Source organism: Lipomyces oligophaga (assembly GCF_038497815.1).
Source record: "Lipomyces oligophaga strain CBS 7107 unplaced genomic scaffold V1516scaffold_2, whole genome shotgun sequence".
Taxonomy (NCBI): domain Eukaryota; kingdom Fungi; phylum Ascomycota; class Lipomycetes; order Lipomycetales; family Lipomycetaceae; genus Lipomyces; species [Lipomyces] oligophaga.
In genome coordinates this window covers 622,268-636,124 of record NW_027117786.1, presented here as the reverse complement: position 1 = coordinate 636,124, position 13,857 = coordinate 622,268, and the positions used below count along the sequence as shown (strand labels likewise).

At 43.6% G+C, this 13,857-nt stretch overlaps 7 protein-coding genes across 7 annotated transcripts; 5 read left to right on the top strand and 2 right to left on the bottom strand.

The window, feature by feature from the left end:
• Positions 1-43: 43 nt before the first annotated feature.
• V1516DRAFT_670612 (uncharacterized protein) lies at positions 44-2,468 on the top strand. Its single transcript, XM_066921401.1, has one exon. The coding sequence runs from the start codon at positions 300-302 to the stop codon at positions 2,130-2,132; it is 1,833 nt and encodes a 610-aa protein (XP_066778809.1). The 5' UTR covers positions 44-299; the 3' UTR covers positions 2,133-2,468.
• On the bottom strand, positions 2,133-3,037 carry V1516DRAFT_621082 (uncharacterized protein; the record flags this gene model as incomplete). Its single annotated transcript, XM_066919514.1, has 2 exons — positions 2,133-2,575; positions 2,623-3,037. Coding segments are annotated over 2 exons (858 nt in total), but the record flags the coding sequence as incomplete, so codon positions are not given.
• Positions 3,038-3,799: 762 nt separating this feature from the next.
• Positions 3,800-4,581, top strand: V1516DRAFT_683976 (mitochondrial 54S ribosomal protein uL23m; the record flags this gene model as incomplete). Its single annotated transcript, XM_066923533.1, has 2 exons — positions 3,800-4,257; positions 4,341-4,581. The coding sequence occupies 2 exons, from the start codon at positions 3,800-3,802 to the stop codon at positions 4,579-4,581; spliced, it is 699 nt and encodes a 232-aa protein (XP_066778807.1).
• A 187-nt stretch (positions 4,582-4,768) lies between these two features.
• On the top strand, positions 4,769-6,525 carry V1516DRAFT_167855 (uridine kinase family-domain-containing protein). Its single transcript, XM_066918685.1, has 5 exons — positions 4,769-4,974; positions 5,044-5,123; positions 5,180-5,299; positions 5,349-5,448; positions 5,505-6,525. Exons 1-5 carry the CDS (start codon positions 4,825-4,827, stop codon positions 6,441-6,443), a joined length of 1,389 nt encoding a protein of 462 aa, XP_066778806.1. The 5' UTR covers positions 4,769-4,824; the 3' UTR covers positions 6,444-6,525.
• Positions 6,354-7,319, bottom strand: V1516DRAFT_670600 (ETC complex I subunit conserved region-domain-containing protein). Its single transcript, XM_066921400.1, has 3 exons — positions 7,134-7,319; positions 6,917-7,080; positions 6,354-6,857 (listed from the first exon to the last, which is right to left on the bottom strand). Exons 1-3 carry the CDS (start codon positions 7,241-7,243, stop codon positions 6,592-6,594), a joined length of 540 nt encoding a protein of 179 aa, XP_066778805.1. The 5' UTR covers positions 7,244-7,319; the 3' UTR covers positions 6,354-6,591.
• A 200-nt stretch (positions 7,320-7,519) lies between these two features.
• V1516DRAFT_670599 (ATP synthase subunit F, mitochondrial) lies at positions 7,520-8,654 on the top strand. Its single transcript, XM_066921399.1, has 5 exons — positions 7,520-7,642; positions 7,860-7,969; positions 8,025-8,081; positions 8,203-8,252; positions 8,307-8,654. Exons 1-5 carry the CDS (start codon positions 7,580-7,582, stop codon positions 8,345-8,347), a joined length of 321 nt encoding a protein of 106 aa, XP_066778804.1. The 5' UTR covers positions 7,520-7,579; the 3' UTR covers positions 8,348-8,654.
• An 852-nt stretch (positions 8,655-9,506) lies between these two features.
• On the top strand, positions 9,507-13,702 carry V1516DRAFT_620444 (uncharacterized protein; the record flags this gene model as incomplete). Its single annotated transcript, XM_066919485.1, has 4 exons — positions 9,507-9,978; positions 10,032-10,241; positions 10,295-10,422; positions 10,481-13,702. The coding sequence occupies 4 exons, from the start codon at positions 9,507-9,509 to the stop codon at positions 13,700-13,702; spliced, it is 4,032 nt and encodes a 1,343-aa protein (XP_066778803.1).
• Between the last annotated feature and the right edge of the window lie 155 nt (positions 13,703-13,857).

The following is a 13,857-nucleotide window of genomic DNA, read 5'->3' as shown; positions in this document are numbered from 1 at the left end:
AATTCGCGGCTGATTTGAGAATGGTGGATCCGAGATCAGATATATCTATTAATCACGTGACCCAAAGTTTATATAGTAGAACTGAACTAGCACTGGACGTTAGAAATCTGGGTGAAACTGATTTGAATTGAAGTATGCCTCCATAAAATATGTTTAAGTTAACGACTAATACTGGTAAGGCTGAATTAAAATATTTCGAACTGTCTTGGTAGACAATTCGTTCAATTGGGATTTATCCAAAGCCATTAAAATCTGTCCTTGTTCTCGGTAACCGAACAGGAACACCGGCTCCTCGGCCGATGATGCAAGTCCATGGACCTCCTATTGTTCTCATTTACATGTCTGAAACGGGAACATCGCAATCGCTCGCCGAGACTTTACGACGAAAGTTTATAAGATTGCGGTTTAAAGCGCACGTTTTATCGGCTGAAGATGTAGAGCGTGTCTACGGAGCGCTAAGCACTACTTCTCGCGATCGACCAGTGGCCGTATTTTTATGTTCCACTACAGGGAACGGGGATATACCAAGACATGCACGACGGTTATGGAAAGTGCTGCTGCGGAAGAAGCTTACTGCAGAGTCGTTTTCCGGACTTCTCTTTTCTAGTTTTGGTCTCGGTGATTCTTCATATGCGCGATTTAACTGGGCTGCGCGGAAACTGCATACACGCATGCTCCAACTCGGTGGGGCAGAGGTCTGCTTACGCGGGGAAGGTGATGAGTCTGCTAGTGGAGGCGTCGAAGCAGCGTTTTCGGCTTGGTCGTCGATTCTTGTGTCTGCACTGCTAGACCGTTTTCCGCTTCAAGATGGTTTGGAGATAATACCCGACGACGTCTTGCTACCACCACAATTGCCGGTGAGGATTCTGCCTGTTACATCCAAAGGCCTCTCTATGGATGATCTCTACACCTCACGAGCTAATTCTTCAGTCAAATCTGGAAAGGTCGTTGAAAACACCAGGATTACTCCACAGGACCATTTTCAAGATACAAGACGTTTTATCGTGCAAATTCCAGAGGACTCAGCGGTTTGTGAAAAAATCTCTCCCGGTTCAACTTTTCTAATATATGCACAAAACAGCCCGCAAGATGTAACAGCTCTATTAGAGTCCCAAGCATGGGATGCATTCGCTGACCATGTGATATCTGTGCCTAGCTCGGTGCAAAAATGGGCAACCACAAAGCCATTAACTTTGCGCTGCTTGCTCACGTTTCATCTAGATATAATGTCTGTCCCTCGTGCATCGTTCTTTGATACCTTGAGCTATTTCTGCAGCGGTAACGAACAACAACTCGAGAAATTAAAGCAGTTTGGCGATCCGAGTAATGAAGAGTGCACCCAGGACAGATACGACTATGCTGACCGGCCGCGTCGGTCAGCAATGGAATGTCTAATGGAATTTGATTCGGTGAATATTCCAGTCGAATATGTTCTGGATATATTTGGCGAACTCAAACCCCGCCAGTTTTCTATTGCTGGATCCCGGAATAACAACGTTGAGCTACTCATTGCCATTGTCAAGTATCGGACAATTCTACGACGGATTAGACATGGAACGTGTACGAGATTCGTTTCTACACTCAACCCAGGCGATACCCTTCTATATGAAATTGTGCCACCCAAAGTTCTGCTTCCTTCCCCAAATACACCGTTCATCGTAATCGGCCCAGGAACTGGTGTTGCTCCTCTACGAGCACTTCTTCTATCAAGATTAAAAGATGATGCAAATGTGGCGAAATCCATTCTCGTTTTTGGAAATCGGTCAAGAGCTGCAGATTTCTATTATGAAGACGAATGGAGTCATGCTACTCAGGCAAAATCTTATAATAATGAAACAGGTGTCCTGTCATACGTCGGCGACAGATTATCTGTGTTCGCCTGTTTCTCTCGAGATGGAAATAAAGTCAAATATGTGCAAACGCTTCTTGAACAGCCGGAAATAGCTTTCAATATTGGACAATTTTTGGTTGAGCAAGGGGCTGCAGTGTGGGTTTGCGGAAGTAAAGGTAAAATGCCTCGGGCCGTTAAAAGCGCACTGGAGGCTGCTGTCGACAAAGTTCTCGAAGGTCAAGGTGTGCAGTTCATGGCGAGCTTAGATAAATCAGGTCGATATTTGGAGGAAACTTGGTAATCATTGCGCATGTAGGTTTCCCTTTTTTCGGCATTTCGGGGACCCACATGCGCACAAGTCGAGTCCGATTCGTGACCCAATATAGTCGCGTCCGTAATCGATCGTTAGTTCTTGGTTCGGCTGGATATCATATTTGGCGAAAAAGGCTAGATTATACAGTGTTTGCGTACGGTTTTGGCACACCCCGACGATCGAAAGGTTTGGCTCACAAGAATGATTGATAAAGCGAGCGACACCGCCTTGCCTTCGGGCGTCTATGACATGGTAGTCTGCGGTTTCGCTGTCTTTGGTGAATAGGTCCATGTTGAATAGATAATTAGATGGGTTTCGCTGTATATCTGACATTATGTGAGCGCGCATCGCGGCTTCATCAGAGGTGATTATTTCGCCGTAGTAACAGCATATAAATTGACCTGCGCCGAGAAACTGGGGACTCCTTAAACCTGAAAGGACCATTAGCATAGATACTCCGATTCTTAGAAAAACTTACCCCATCCTTTCTTCTTGGTTTTAAAAATTTGTAGCTCTACTGTTCTACCACGCTGGACGACTCTGTTACCACAGTCTGGACCGCAAGGGCATTCGGAGTTGCATTCATACACAATACCAATATATTTGAGTCTGCCATCTGGCTGATAGACAAACTCGCGTTTGGAGGTAGCCGAGCTATCATCAAACTCTGTGCATTGGCACTGCCTTGGATCAAGACATTTGCCGCCTTGACATTCACATCCATAAATAAATCCTTGATCTGGCGGTGGGATATCTCTAGACAAGACATACTGTGTCAACAAGCGGAATTTGCTTGGTAACTTGGGGCTCATTTCGTTGTCTAGATCATTGTAGACCGTTATGGGAGAACTTTCAGCTGCATTGAATATATTCAGAAAATCATCTCGACTTTGTGACTGAAGGCCGTCCGTCAGTAAGTCATAGAGCGCAGACGGCGATTTACTAGAGCCGAGTCTTTGCTTCTTAGACGTCGAAGACGGACTGGAAGATCTACTAAGGGTTTGTCAGTTACTGGAATGCATAAAGGTCAGTTGCTTAATGCTTACGCTCCAATCTTGATTCCTAGTTTCTGTCGACTCCGTTTGGTAGTCATTCTAGTCTGAAATATGAAGATACGGAAAAGAGAAAGTGGATATGAATTTACTTGGGAGACCTACACTTGGGATCCTGACTGAAAATCACAATACTGAAGGTGTTTACTATCTCTTCAAACAAATATATATTTTCATTTTGCACATAGAAGAGCTGTGTTTGTCATTCTGTCTGCATATGAAGTGTAAACACGAAGATGATCTGTTGCAATCTGAATAGCTGTGGAACAGTCTTGAACGAATCTATTCATCTTTAGCTGTTCGATTTCAGCTCTTAGAAACAGAGAATATCAATAAAAATTATACTAAACATTGCACTATTATAACGCATTATACGATTTTACATCTATATATTGGGAATATACATCTCAATATATCGATATATTTCCTGGAATTTTAATAATTCTGATTTTTAGTTGTAACTAGGTTGTAGTTATCTGAGATTCCAATCCTTATCACGTGGAAATTGGAAAAGTTTTGGGCGACATATCTAAAAAGCCATTTCAACCAGTAATACTACAATATATTTATTAAATCTTGACATTTCTCCTTACATCGGACAGAATGCCGAGATCTACTTCACTACCCAAGCTTCTATCAGGAAAGGCGTATGAGTTTTTGTATAAACAGCAGACCAAGCCGACTTCTGTGCATGCGCTATCTCCTAGCGAAACCCGTCACCGTTTTAACCTGCAAAAAGAGAAAGAAACGCCTAAATATGAAGGACGGTTCACAAAATATTTCCGGATGGGCCATACGGAGGTTCATTTTCCTACAGCTTCGGTGGTTTTATTGCGACCGTTTCGTACGGAGTATAACCCGTACCGAGCCTCGTTCAAGGTTCCCACGAACTTCAACAAATTCGATCTCCGCGATTATCTGCATAACGTGTATGGACTTACAGTTCGCAATGTATTCTCAAATCTTCGGTTTAACGAGCGAACGAGAGCATTGGTTAAGTATATGATTGTGGAAATGGACGAGCCGTTTCTGTATCCACCATTTCCAGAAAACCTGAGTCCGTAAGTATTTCTTTAGAGGGCACTTTGTTTATATACGTATATGTGCGTTTGCATATTTGGCTAAGTTTTAACTCTAAATCCAGATGGCGTGTTGATATTGGCCGCGATTACATGAACTTTGTGAACGAAAATAGTAAACGATATGGCTATTCCAAGATTGACAACTTTAGGCTAAAGGCTATGGATGGCATTGGCCAGAAAAAGTTTCCTAGAGTGAAATCATTTGTTCCGAAGCTAGCAGGAAAGCAAATGAAGAATCGGTCAAAAGTTATCGAAAATTACATGAAATCAGCACTCAAATTACAAGAAATCGAGCACAAATAAAAGGTAGGGCTAACTGAAGCCGATCTCATGCATTTAATTTAAGGCCGCAGGATCTTGATATATAAGTGTAAATAGAAATTTCTGTATTTTTTTGTATAAAGTTCGCTATATCTCTTCGTTTTGGTATATTGTAGGTAGTCCCATCCAAGACATCATCATTGAAACTGCGGCGCACATAGTATCTTACTAGAATATGGCTCACTTCGTCTCACAATAATTCTGCACATGTGTCTATAATTTCAAATGGCTTTAGAAGGACCGTCGGTCTCACTGGGTTCGCTCGCTCGTAACGAGTATTTGCCGCCCTGGAATCGCCCGCATATCATTGGAATTGCTGGGTCGAGTGGGAGCGGTAAGACCAGTGTAGCATCCCAAATTATCAAGGCATTAAATGTGAGTTGACAACGCATATTTATTGGAAATATATGAGAATTTCTGCTTACTGAATTCTTGGGGAGATAGGTTCCTTGGACAGTGATCTTGTCGTTTGATAACTTTTATCGGCCGCTCTCTCCAGCTCAACGGGAAGTCGCGTTTGCGAAGTGTGTATACAATACAACCAGACTTCTCTAGCAAGATTTTCCTAATGTCTACATAGTGAATTCGACTTTGACGCTCCAAAAGCTTTGGATATTGACATGGTAGTCGATATTTTGCACAATCTGAGGGAAGGCAAAAAAGTGGAGATTCCTGTGTATTCATTTGCACTTCACAATAGGTAAGCTTGTTACTTGTCTCAATCTATGATTTATTCCCACACAATTCAGAATTGAAGCAACGACTACAATATACGGAGCAAACGTAATCATTTTGGAAGGTATCTATTCCTTATTTGATTCTCGCATATTAGAAATGCTTGATTTAAAGGTATGTACCTGGCGTTAAGATATCGGACTGGACAAAGAGGCTCACGAATTGAGCAGATATTTGTCGATACCGACCTTGACATTTGTATGGCTCGGAGACTTCGCCGGGATATTATCGAGCGAGGTCGCGATTTACAAGGCGCTATGAAACAGTGGTTCTCGTTTGTTAAGCCTAATTTTCAAAAATTTGTCTTGCCGACAATGGAAAATGCTGATGTCGTGGTTCCTCGCGGTCTCGATAATGTTGTTGCAATTGATATGCTGATCCGACATGTTCAGCGAACCCTAGTTGCGAAGAGTCGCAAGCACTTAGAATTTCTCGGCCGTTTATGTGAAAATAGTGACGATGAGGTGGAAAATACCGAGCTCGACCTAGATAAATATGCGAACGTACAAGTGCTCAAGCAGTCAACTCAGGTCGAAGCAATGCACACAATTCTGTTTAATCGAGCGACATCTAGAGAAGATTTTGTGTTTCATTTCGAGAGACTTATGAGCTTGTTGATTGAGCTCGCCATGAATACAGTTCCTTACTGTATGAAGACCGTCACAACCGCGACGGGTATGGAATACTCAGGTCTCGAGATCAGTAAGCAGGTCTGCGCCGTCTCGATTCTAAGAGCTGGCGCTTGCTTTGAGAACTCTCTTCGATCAATTTTGCCTGCCATTGCGATTGGCAAACTGCTTATACAGTCCGATTCGCGGACTGGCGAGCCCTTTTTGCATTATCTCAAACTACCTCCTAAAATCGAAGAAAAATATATCCTCCTCGTGGATGCACAGGCTACGACTGGTGCCGCTGCAATCATGGCTATTAGAATTCTACTAGATCATGACGTTCAGCAGGAAGATATCTGTTTCGTCACGTATTTAGCCGATAAAAACGTCGCTATCCGACGTATTCTGGCCGCATATCCTAAAATTAATGTTGCCGTCGGCAAAGTAGAAGATCAGATCAAACAGCGATTCATTGATACGCAGTATTTTGGAACTTAGAATTTCATATAGAAATCTCATCAATATTATCGTATGAAAGATTTAAATATATGTGCATTAAAACCAATAGTACCTATATGAACACGGCCAACCAATGTTTCCAAAAAACAGAAATATGACATAGAAAACTCGCAAACTACCCGCACAATTATTTGGTCCGGATATGCTTAAGAGGACCATAGCTATGAAGAAAGTTGGTAGCATATTGTTTTGGTCGGAAATCCCGTTTATGAGGAAGCTGTATGTAGTAGTCCCATCCTTGCCGAGTAGCGAAACGGACAGCATCTTCCTTGGTTTTGAACTTAACTTCAGTAGCTTGCATATAATCACCACTGCTTTGCCATCCCATCATCTCGTTTTCCCATCGGTTACCTTTTTGCTCGACATCCCAGTCCAATCGCCATACCTTAGTTTCTAATATAATAATTAACTTTCTGCAAACGATAAGAGCCAATAAAAATCCAGTTACTGACCTTGATTACCGCTCTGCATCGCAGTCTTCGCACGTTGATAGATACGAACGACTCGCTTAGAAGAAAGCTCAGAAGGAGCACCGCTGATTAGATCGATTGGATGGACTTCTCCGCGCTCATCGTGCGCACCAACGGGAACGCTTCCTGTCGTCGCAGCCGGAACACTTGAGACAATTGTTGGCCAAAATACTAGAAAACCGAAAAGTAAAATACGAACCTGCTAGAGTTCGCACGAGCTGCGATACTCTGTGCCACACGCGAGGACATCGTGATGGCGGGACGACTCGAAATACGGCCAAAAATAGTAATTGACGACGGATTAATCATGTTAATTCTATGTTAAGAATGCTTTATTGAAAACGAGTTAAACTCAAATCTATCTTATGAAGAAAATTATAATCCTAATACCAAGTCGAGATCGCTCCGGTAGATGCGGCGGACAGAGTTTCGAGCTCAGCGATTCGCCAATGTAAACGAGTGATGTGTTTGCGTCTGAGGCTTTAATCAAGAAAGCAGTTCCACAGATAATCCGCAACTATCTCAGTTTCACGACTACGTCGTAAATACTCTACCACCCCGTCCAGATATTCCGGCTCTTCTCAACAAATAAGACCTTTGCTTAATTTACAGAATCAGCGATTCATTCAGCACCAATCAGTAGCCATGTCTCTTATTTTCAAGCGTTCTCTTTCAACTCTTATTCCCCCCAAGGTTGCTTCTGCATCGGTAAGTTGCTACTTCGAATAATTGGTTACAGACTGAACCTGGCTTCAGCCGGTTCATCATCGAGTTCGACAATTTCTTTTGTTTTCATACTGTATTTTTACAGCAATTCATTTCGAAAAACTAAACCTAAGAGTCGAAGATGTTGAACTGAATTTGCCTTTTTAATTGGTTGCCGATTGGTTTTTTGTTCTGACGTTACTGATCTGTTGTTCGTTAGAATCTCGGTGCTGCACCCGGAGCTCAGCGTCTTGCTACTGTCGTTGAATTCTACAAGGGACTTCCTCGAGGACCTGCTCCTGCTCCTAGTTCTGCAGGCAACTTTTTTGAGTATAAGATCTGAATTATAAACCAAGATTCATTGTTATACTGATCTTAATGGCAGGCGATACACTGCTCGTTACATTAAGGGCGGCAATGCTTCTGGAGCTCCATTGGTATGGTTTTTTGTATCCTTCAACTTACTTTAGGCGTTGAATATTAACTATACTAGGTTCATTTGATCATTTCGGTTTTCTTGGTATGTTGAGCGGTTGTGAATTGGTCTTGGGATGGATAGACAGGTTACTGACAGTGGTAAAGATCAGCTACACTATCGACTACCAACTTCACCGTAAGTAGATGGTTTTTCTGCTAGCTGAAGCAGTTTTAGTTAACGATCTCAAAGTCAAACACCACAAAGGCGGTGAAGGTGAGGAGCACCACTAAACAGAAGTCGTACAGAGTAGCAGATTCAACTATTCATAGTGGAAACTATGGTAGAAGACTCACTCTGTGATACCTTCTTAGTATTTCATGCCATCATCTGATTTCGATCGTCGTCTCGTTGTATGCATGATAAACTTTTACTAGAATAGAAAGTCTCTTTGAAATCTAATCGAATGATACATAATGCTCAGTCCTTTTAATCAGTAACGATTCTCAACGAGCTAGTATTGTAGCCTTTCTTGGTTCAGCAATATGTAGGCGATCCAGCGATCTTAGATCAATACGAAGATAAATTGCTTTCGAAAAAGTTGTAAATCAAGTAAATCCTTCTGTAAATCTGCCTATCGCATCAAAGTCTGCTTAGGTTAATATTGCAGGGTCTGAGAGTAGCGGACGCAAACACCGCGCCGCTGGTCGACCCATCGCCTAGGATCCTTTTTTTTTCCCACGATCTCGAAATATTCTTACAGTCTTCAAACTATTCCTCATTTGCTTTTTTTGTTTTGTTTCTTCCCTTGCGTCGTTTTCTCTGCGTTTTGCTGGACTCTACTCGTGTGCCACAAAACAGAAACCTCTTTTCATCGGCAAATCTGGCCTTCGTTCGCGTGCTGAGTTCACCTCTTGCTGAGCTCGAGTCACTCGTCCCTGCGTGCTTTGCCTTCGTCTAGACTCTCTAGTCCGCAGACTGATTGTGCTTCGACTCTGTCTTCATTATTCTTTCCAGGCTCATTTATCTTCAGCTCCTCTAACCATTCGCAAGATTTTTTTTCATATTCGTTATTATTACTCGAATCTGTATTGTCTCCTTCGGAATCACCTATCAGAGCTGTGCGGTGCCTCTATTTATCAATTTGAGTCGAGATCTTCACACTGAGGTAGGTCGTCCGAGTCCATCCAATTTTGTGTTTCCTTTCTATCTACTTCAGCATTCGTTGATTGAGAATCCGCCACTGTCGATCGTAGTCGTTGCGAGATTATAGTGGAATAGAAGAATTACTTGCTCGTGCTGTCTTTGGGTAACTGTCGATGACTTGCAAAGAAATTTTCTTCATTTTCGACTTTCCTTACTGTTGTCGCATACTGTTGCAGGCGACTCCGTTGTTTTTGTACTCTAATTTTTATCCTTTTTCTAACCTATTTTTTTTTCGTTTCTAGGATTATGGATGGCAGCGATTCCACTGACTTGCACATTACCTCCGAGAGCAGAGCCTCCGACTCTGCGTTTTCGGTTTCTGGGCTTCCAGAATATGGACCGACTGGTTCAGCCAGCGTCAGCTCAGACCATAATGTTGTCGACTCGCCTGGTATAGCTGACAAGCCAGATTATCCATCCGTCCAAGTTTCAAAACAAGAATCAGAATCGTCGGCCTCCCCAACGACTGCTGCCATTTCTGATTCTGCTATTGCTGGATCTACAAGTGCTGAAACTCGGATTACTGAATCCACTGCTGCTGAAAGTGATTTCGCTTCATCCGAGCCTTCTCAGTCTTCTTCTCCGACGCCGACTTCCGTCTCTTCAACAGCTACGTCTACTGCCGCGAAAAAATCATTCAAGTCACAGTCTCTTAATACAATTTTTCGTAAACTTCAGGCCACCTCAAGCAGCACACAAAAGTCGTCTTCTGAGACCTGTATGTATTTTGCCCTGTTTTCTTCGATCTGATACGGTTTCTAACTAATTCAGCTTCGTCTCCTCAATTATCTCGATCTCTTCTCGGTACTGGTGGAAAACTGCGAAACAACCAGTCTGTAACCATGTCTGTCGGCTCTTTCACACTTGCTCCTCTTCAACGTAATCTATCCCTTTCTCCTCAACCTGGAAGTGCTGGCACTCGACCTGGTTTTGCTTCAAATATGAAATCTACCTCGCAATTGGCTTGGCGACGAGTCCAAGGTAAATCAGTTACATGACTGTTGCTCGGTAGTTCGGACATTAACTATTCATAGCTCGGGCACGATCTTCCTCAAACTCTCAACCTTCACAAAGAGAAATGTCTGAAGAAGAGTTGAAGAAGATGGGTATCCACCTAACGGAGAGAATATCTGAAACACAGCGAGATCTCGGCTGGGATGACGTATGCGTTAGCTATTTAATTGCAATCCAATTTCTGGCTCACTAACGCTCTTTTATAGGAAGATGATGATGTCGACGATTGGGACACCATAGAGTTTGGAGATGGTACTAAAGTTGTTGTTTCGCATGACCATCCTAATGAAGAAGTACCTGAGCCATCAAGTACTGGGTCCGACGCATCGCAGGGCTCCGCTGCAGAGAAACCTCAAGTGGAGCAAAGAGAAAACAATTCACAACCAGCTGGAACTTCGCGAACGTCTTCTTCCCCTTGGGCTCCAATTCCACAAGTTTCACAAAAGTCAGTTTCGAAGTTAATTGCTGAAGATACTCAACATCGAACTGAACAACATTACGGGTCCATGCCTGGCAGATCACAATTTCAATACGGAATGAGCCATTCTCCCCATATCAATCATCGATTTGATATGGAGGACTCTTTCCAAGGTCATTCCCGCCGAAACTACAATCACTTTGATCATGAAATGCCGCCTTGGGGATCAGGAGATGTCAGGAGTCAATTGCCTCCGTTAGTTCTACCTCGTGAACGATCATCTGAACTTGAATTTGATAGATCGTATGGCGCACGATCCGGCACAACCGGTGGAGAGCTCTATAATGACAGATCCGGCCAGTTTGAGCCTGCCCGTCGAGTTTCTTTCAATTCTAAACGTCCCATACTTTTGGGCCCTACGACCGGTACCACGTCGTCTATTGGTCGTGAACGTGATACAGACGAGGCTGTTACTCCGGGATTCGAAATGCGGAGACGTGGATCTTCCAGTGCGGGAACTTCGCATTCGAGGCAAATATTGAAAGGAACTGAAGATGATTTAAATTCTAAGAGCTCTTTATCTCCTACGATTTCAACTGATGCGATGTCTTTGGGATCGAATGATTTAAATCCGCCAGCAGTGAATTCTTCTATTCAGTCGCCTTCCTCCAAATTTGTGCATCCTGAAATTGATGATCCCATTCGAAGAGAGTCTGAACTGCTTGCTCGACAGGAACAGGTCATGAAAAGTTCCCTTGAGAATGCAAGGAAAAGGAAAGAAGAGGAGCGGCGTCTTGAAGAAGAAAGACTACAGGCTGCTCGTAAGCGAGCTCAGCTGCTTGATCTGGCAGCCAATGAAGCGAAGAATTCACCTTCAGAGATACCTAAGCGACCTTCGCCTGACGAGACGAAACATCAAATCTTGAAATCTAAAGAATCTAACTCAGCAGATATAGGTAAAGCGAATGTGAAGCAACAGAAACCACAAAATTCAAATGGCGCTGCAAGATTAGCTACAGAATCCGCTTTCACTCCTGCTGCAAAGTCTGCCTCCAAAGATTTAGGTTCCCGTTTTCTGCGATCTGAAACAGAGTCTTTAAAGTCTAAAAGAAAGGAGTCGTTTACCTCATCTGAAGGTCCTGATATGGAGGAGTCAGTAGCTGCGGCAATAGAGTCGCTGATTTCAGACTCTAACTCCGGCCACTCCCCTCCAGTGAAAAATGTTTCGATGGCTAAACAGCAGGCAAACACAGCAGGATGGGAAAGTGAGCAAAAGGTATCGGACAGGCCCTGGCTATCTAACAGTGTCTCGATGTCTCGGGGAAACCACCCAAACGTGTGGGGTCCTGTTGGTAGTAAGAGCCGGTATGGGCAGATAAATGGTATGGAACATAGGCCCTCATTGATTTCACATTCTCATGGAGATCACTCCCAGTCTGGAGGTGACTGGGCATCGAGACATAGTCCCGCTCAATTGTCAGATAATTGGCGGAGACCGTTCAGTGCGGCCCCGTCGAAACAAGGAGACTCTACAATCTCTTCGCAACTACGTCAAGGCACATCATCTGAATCGACTTCTGATCATCATCTCCATAACCATGGCCCAGTAGGATCGGGTGCTACACCGTCTTCGTCTCCGTTGAAGTCTACTACGGCAAGCTCTCCTCAAACATCGTCTCCAGGATCGGCTATAGAAAAGGCTACGGATGATAGTAATGGACAGCTTCGGCCTGGCAATACTCAAAACCATCCTCAACAATCATCTCGGACTTGGTCAAGATTTTTTCCATCTAATAGCAATTTCCCAAGTCAGGCTCACACGGCATCTACTTCTGGTGGACCTTCCGCGTCGCCACCAGGAGGAGTTTCTTTCTCGGGTATAAGTGATGATGCAGAATCACAAACGTTCTTCTTGGATATGAATAAGGAAAGTCTTGATAGATCCATGGATGAATATTTGTTCATGCCTCAATCTGTTCAAAATTTGTCTGATGAGTCGGGACCGCTGAAACCGAAAGTTCATCTGCCACAGATTTCGTCTGGACAGCAACCGCAGTCGCCTGATCTAGGCAGACTAGAAGGACATCAAGCTTTTACTGGAGGCTCCCGATATTCATCTTCGGGATATCACCAACTTGAAATACCTGAGGGAACATTTACTAGTCCAGGCACCTCATCTGCAGTTAGCGGAAGTTTTGGATTGGGGGGGATGGCCGTTGGTTCCTCTATCCGGGAGACGAATAACCTTGGATTTATCGGCAGTAAAGTTCCATCGATTAATTCGATTAAAGCCGTGCAGTCACGTATTGCGCTGACACTTGGACATGTTTCGGACGGTGGGCGTACACATAGCTTAGTAGAGCAATCTACAGGGAATGCGTCTGGGCTGTCATTTTCTATGCAAAATAAAGATCTTACAATGGCAAGCAGTTTCGAAGCTCCGGTAGTTACTCAAGGCAACGGCAAACTTGAAATCCGGAGTGTGTCACCATTTGAATTTTTGGATGACCTTTCTGAAGATAGCAAAGAGAAGGTGTGGCGACGATATAAAGTGAATTTAGGCGAATATTCCAAGGAATCGCAGAAGCCATTTGCTGTGCCAGCTGATGGACCAGAGGAGAAAACTATATTTGATATGTTTGCGACGACCAAAGTTGTTCCTAATAATTTCGTTGGGATTGTGACTTCTGCAGTCTCGTCCGCGTCGCCCGCGTCGAATCCATTCAATCCTTCGCGGCGGAATGGTGGTAGTTCAGCATACAAAATCATGTTGCCAGGCCTGACCGAGCATATATTGATACCGGTGAACGTGGATGCCCTTGCCGGTTCGACGGGCTCGTATCATGGATATCGCGGTGGAGCTAGCGACAAATATAGGCCACGACGTAGTGAGACCAAAGACCGACCGAGTTACGACCGGACCCGGATTCATCGGCATGGTCTTTCAACCACACAAAAGTCTGGCCAGGGCCAAACACATTGGCAAAAGGTAACCGAGAGTACAGCTTGAAGATATCAAAAACACAAAACAACATTATGCCGCTTGCCGCTTGCTTTTGTTTTTTTCGATTCATTCTAATTTTATTCAATTTATTGAGTTTTTTCAATTTTCGATTTTCAGTTTTCTTTTTCTACTTACGTTTCCTATTGAACTACCAAAACGTG

What these genes read in the sequence shown, in the direction of transcription:
- V1516DRAFT_670612 (XM_066921401.1), top strand. Translation starts at nt 300, where the DNA reads ATGATGCAAGTCCATGGACCTCCTATTGTTCTCATTTACATGTCTGAA.
- V1516DRAFT_670599 (XM_066921399.1), top strand. Translation starts at nt 7,580, where the DNA reads ATGTCTCTTATTTTCAAGCGTTCTCTTTCAACTCTTATTCCCCCCAAG. An exon ending in TCTGGAGCTCCATTGGTATG is followed by an intron (nt 8,082 to 8,202) that starts GTTTTTTGTATC and finishes ATGGATAGACAG; the next exon opens with GTTACTGACAGTGGTAAAGA. An exon ending in TATCGACTACCAACTTCACC is followed by an intron (nt 8,253 to 8,306) that starts GTAAGTAGATGG and finishes ACGATCTCAAAG; the next exon opens with TCAAACACCACAAAGGCGGT.
- V1516DRAFT_670600 (XM_066921400.1), bottom strand. Translation starts at nt 7,243, where the DNA reads ATGATTAATCCGTCGTCAATTACTATTTTTGGCCGTATTTCGAGTCGT. An exon ending in GCTCGTGCGAACTCTAGCAG is followed by an intron (nt 7,081 to 7,133) that starts GTTCGTATTTTA and finishes AATTGTCTCAAG; the next exon opens with TGTTCCGGCTGCGACGACAG. An exon ending in GATGCAGAGCGGTAATCAAG is followed by an intron (nt 6,858 to 6,916) that starts GTCAGTAACTGG and finishes TTATTATATTAG; the next exon opens with AAACTAAGGTATGGCGATTG.
- V1516DRAFT_167855 (XM_066918685.1), top strand. Translation starts at nt 4,825, where the DNA reads ATGGCTTTAGAAGGACCGTCGGTCTCACTGGGTTCGCTCGCTCGTAAC. An exon ending in TCATTTGCACTTCACAATAG is followed by an intron (nt 5,300 to 5,348) that starts GTAAGCTTGTTA and finishes CACACAATTCAG; the next exon opens with AATTGAAGCAACGACTACAA. An exon ending in TAGAAATGCTTGATTTAAAG is followed by an intron (nt 5,449 to 5,504) that starts GTATGTACCTGG and finishes CGAATTGAGCAG; the next exon opens with ATATTTGTCGATACCGACCT.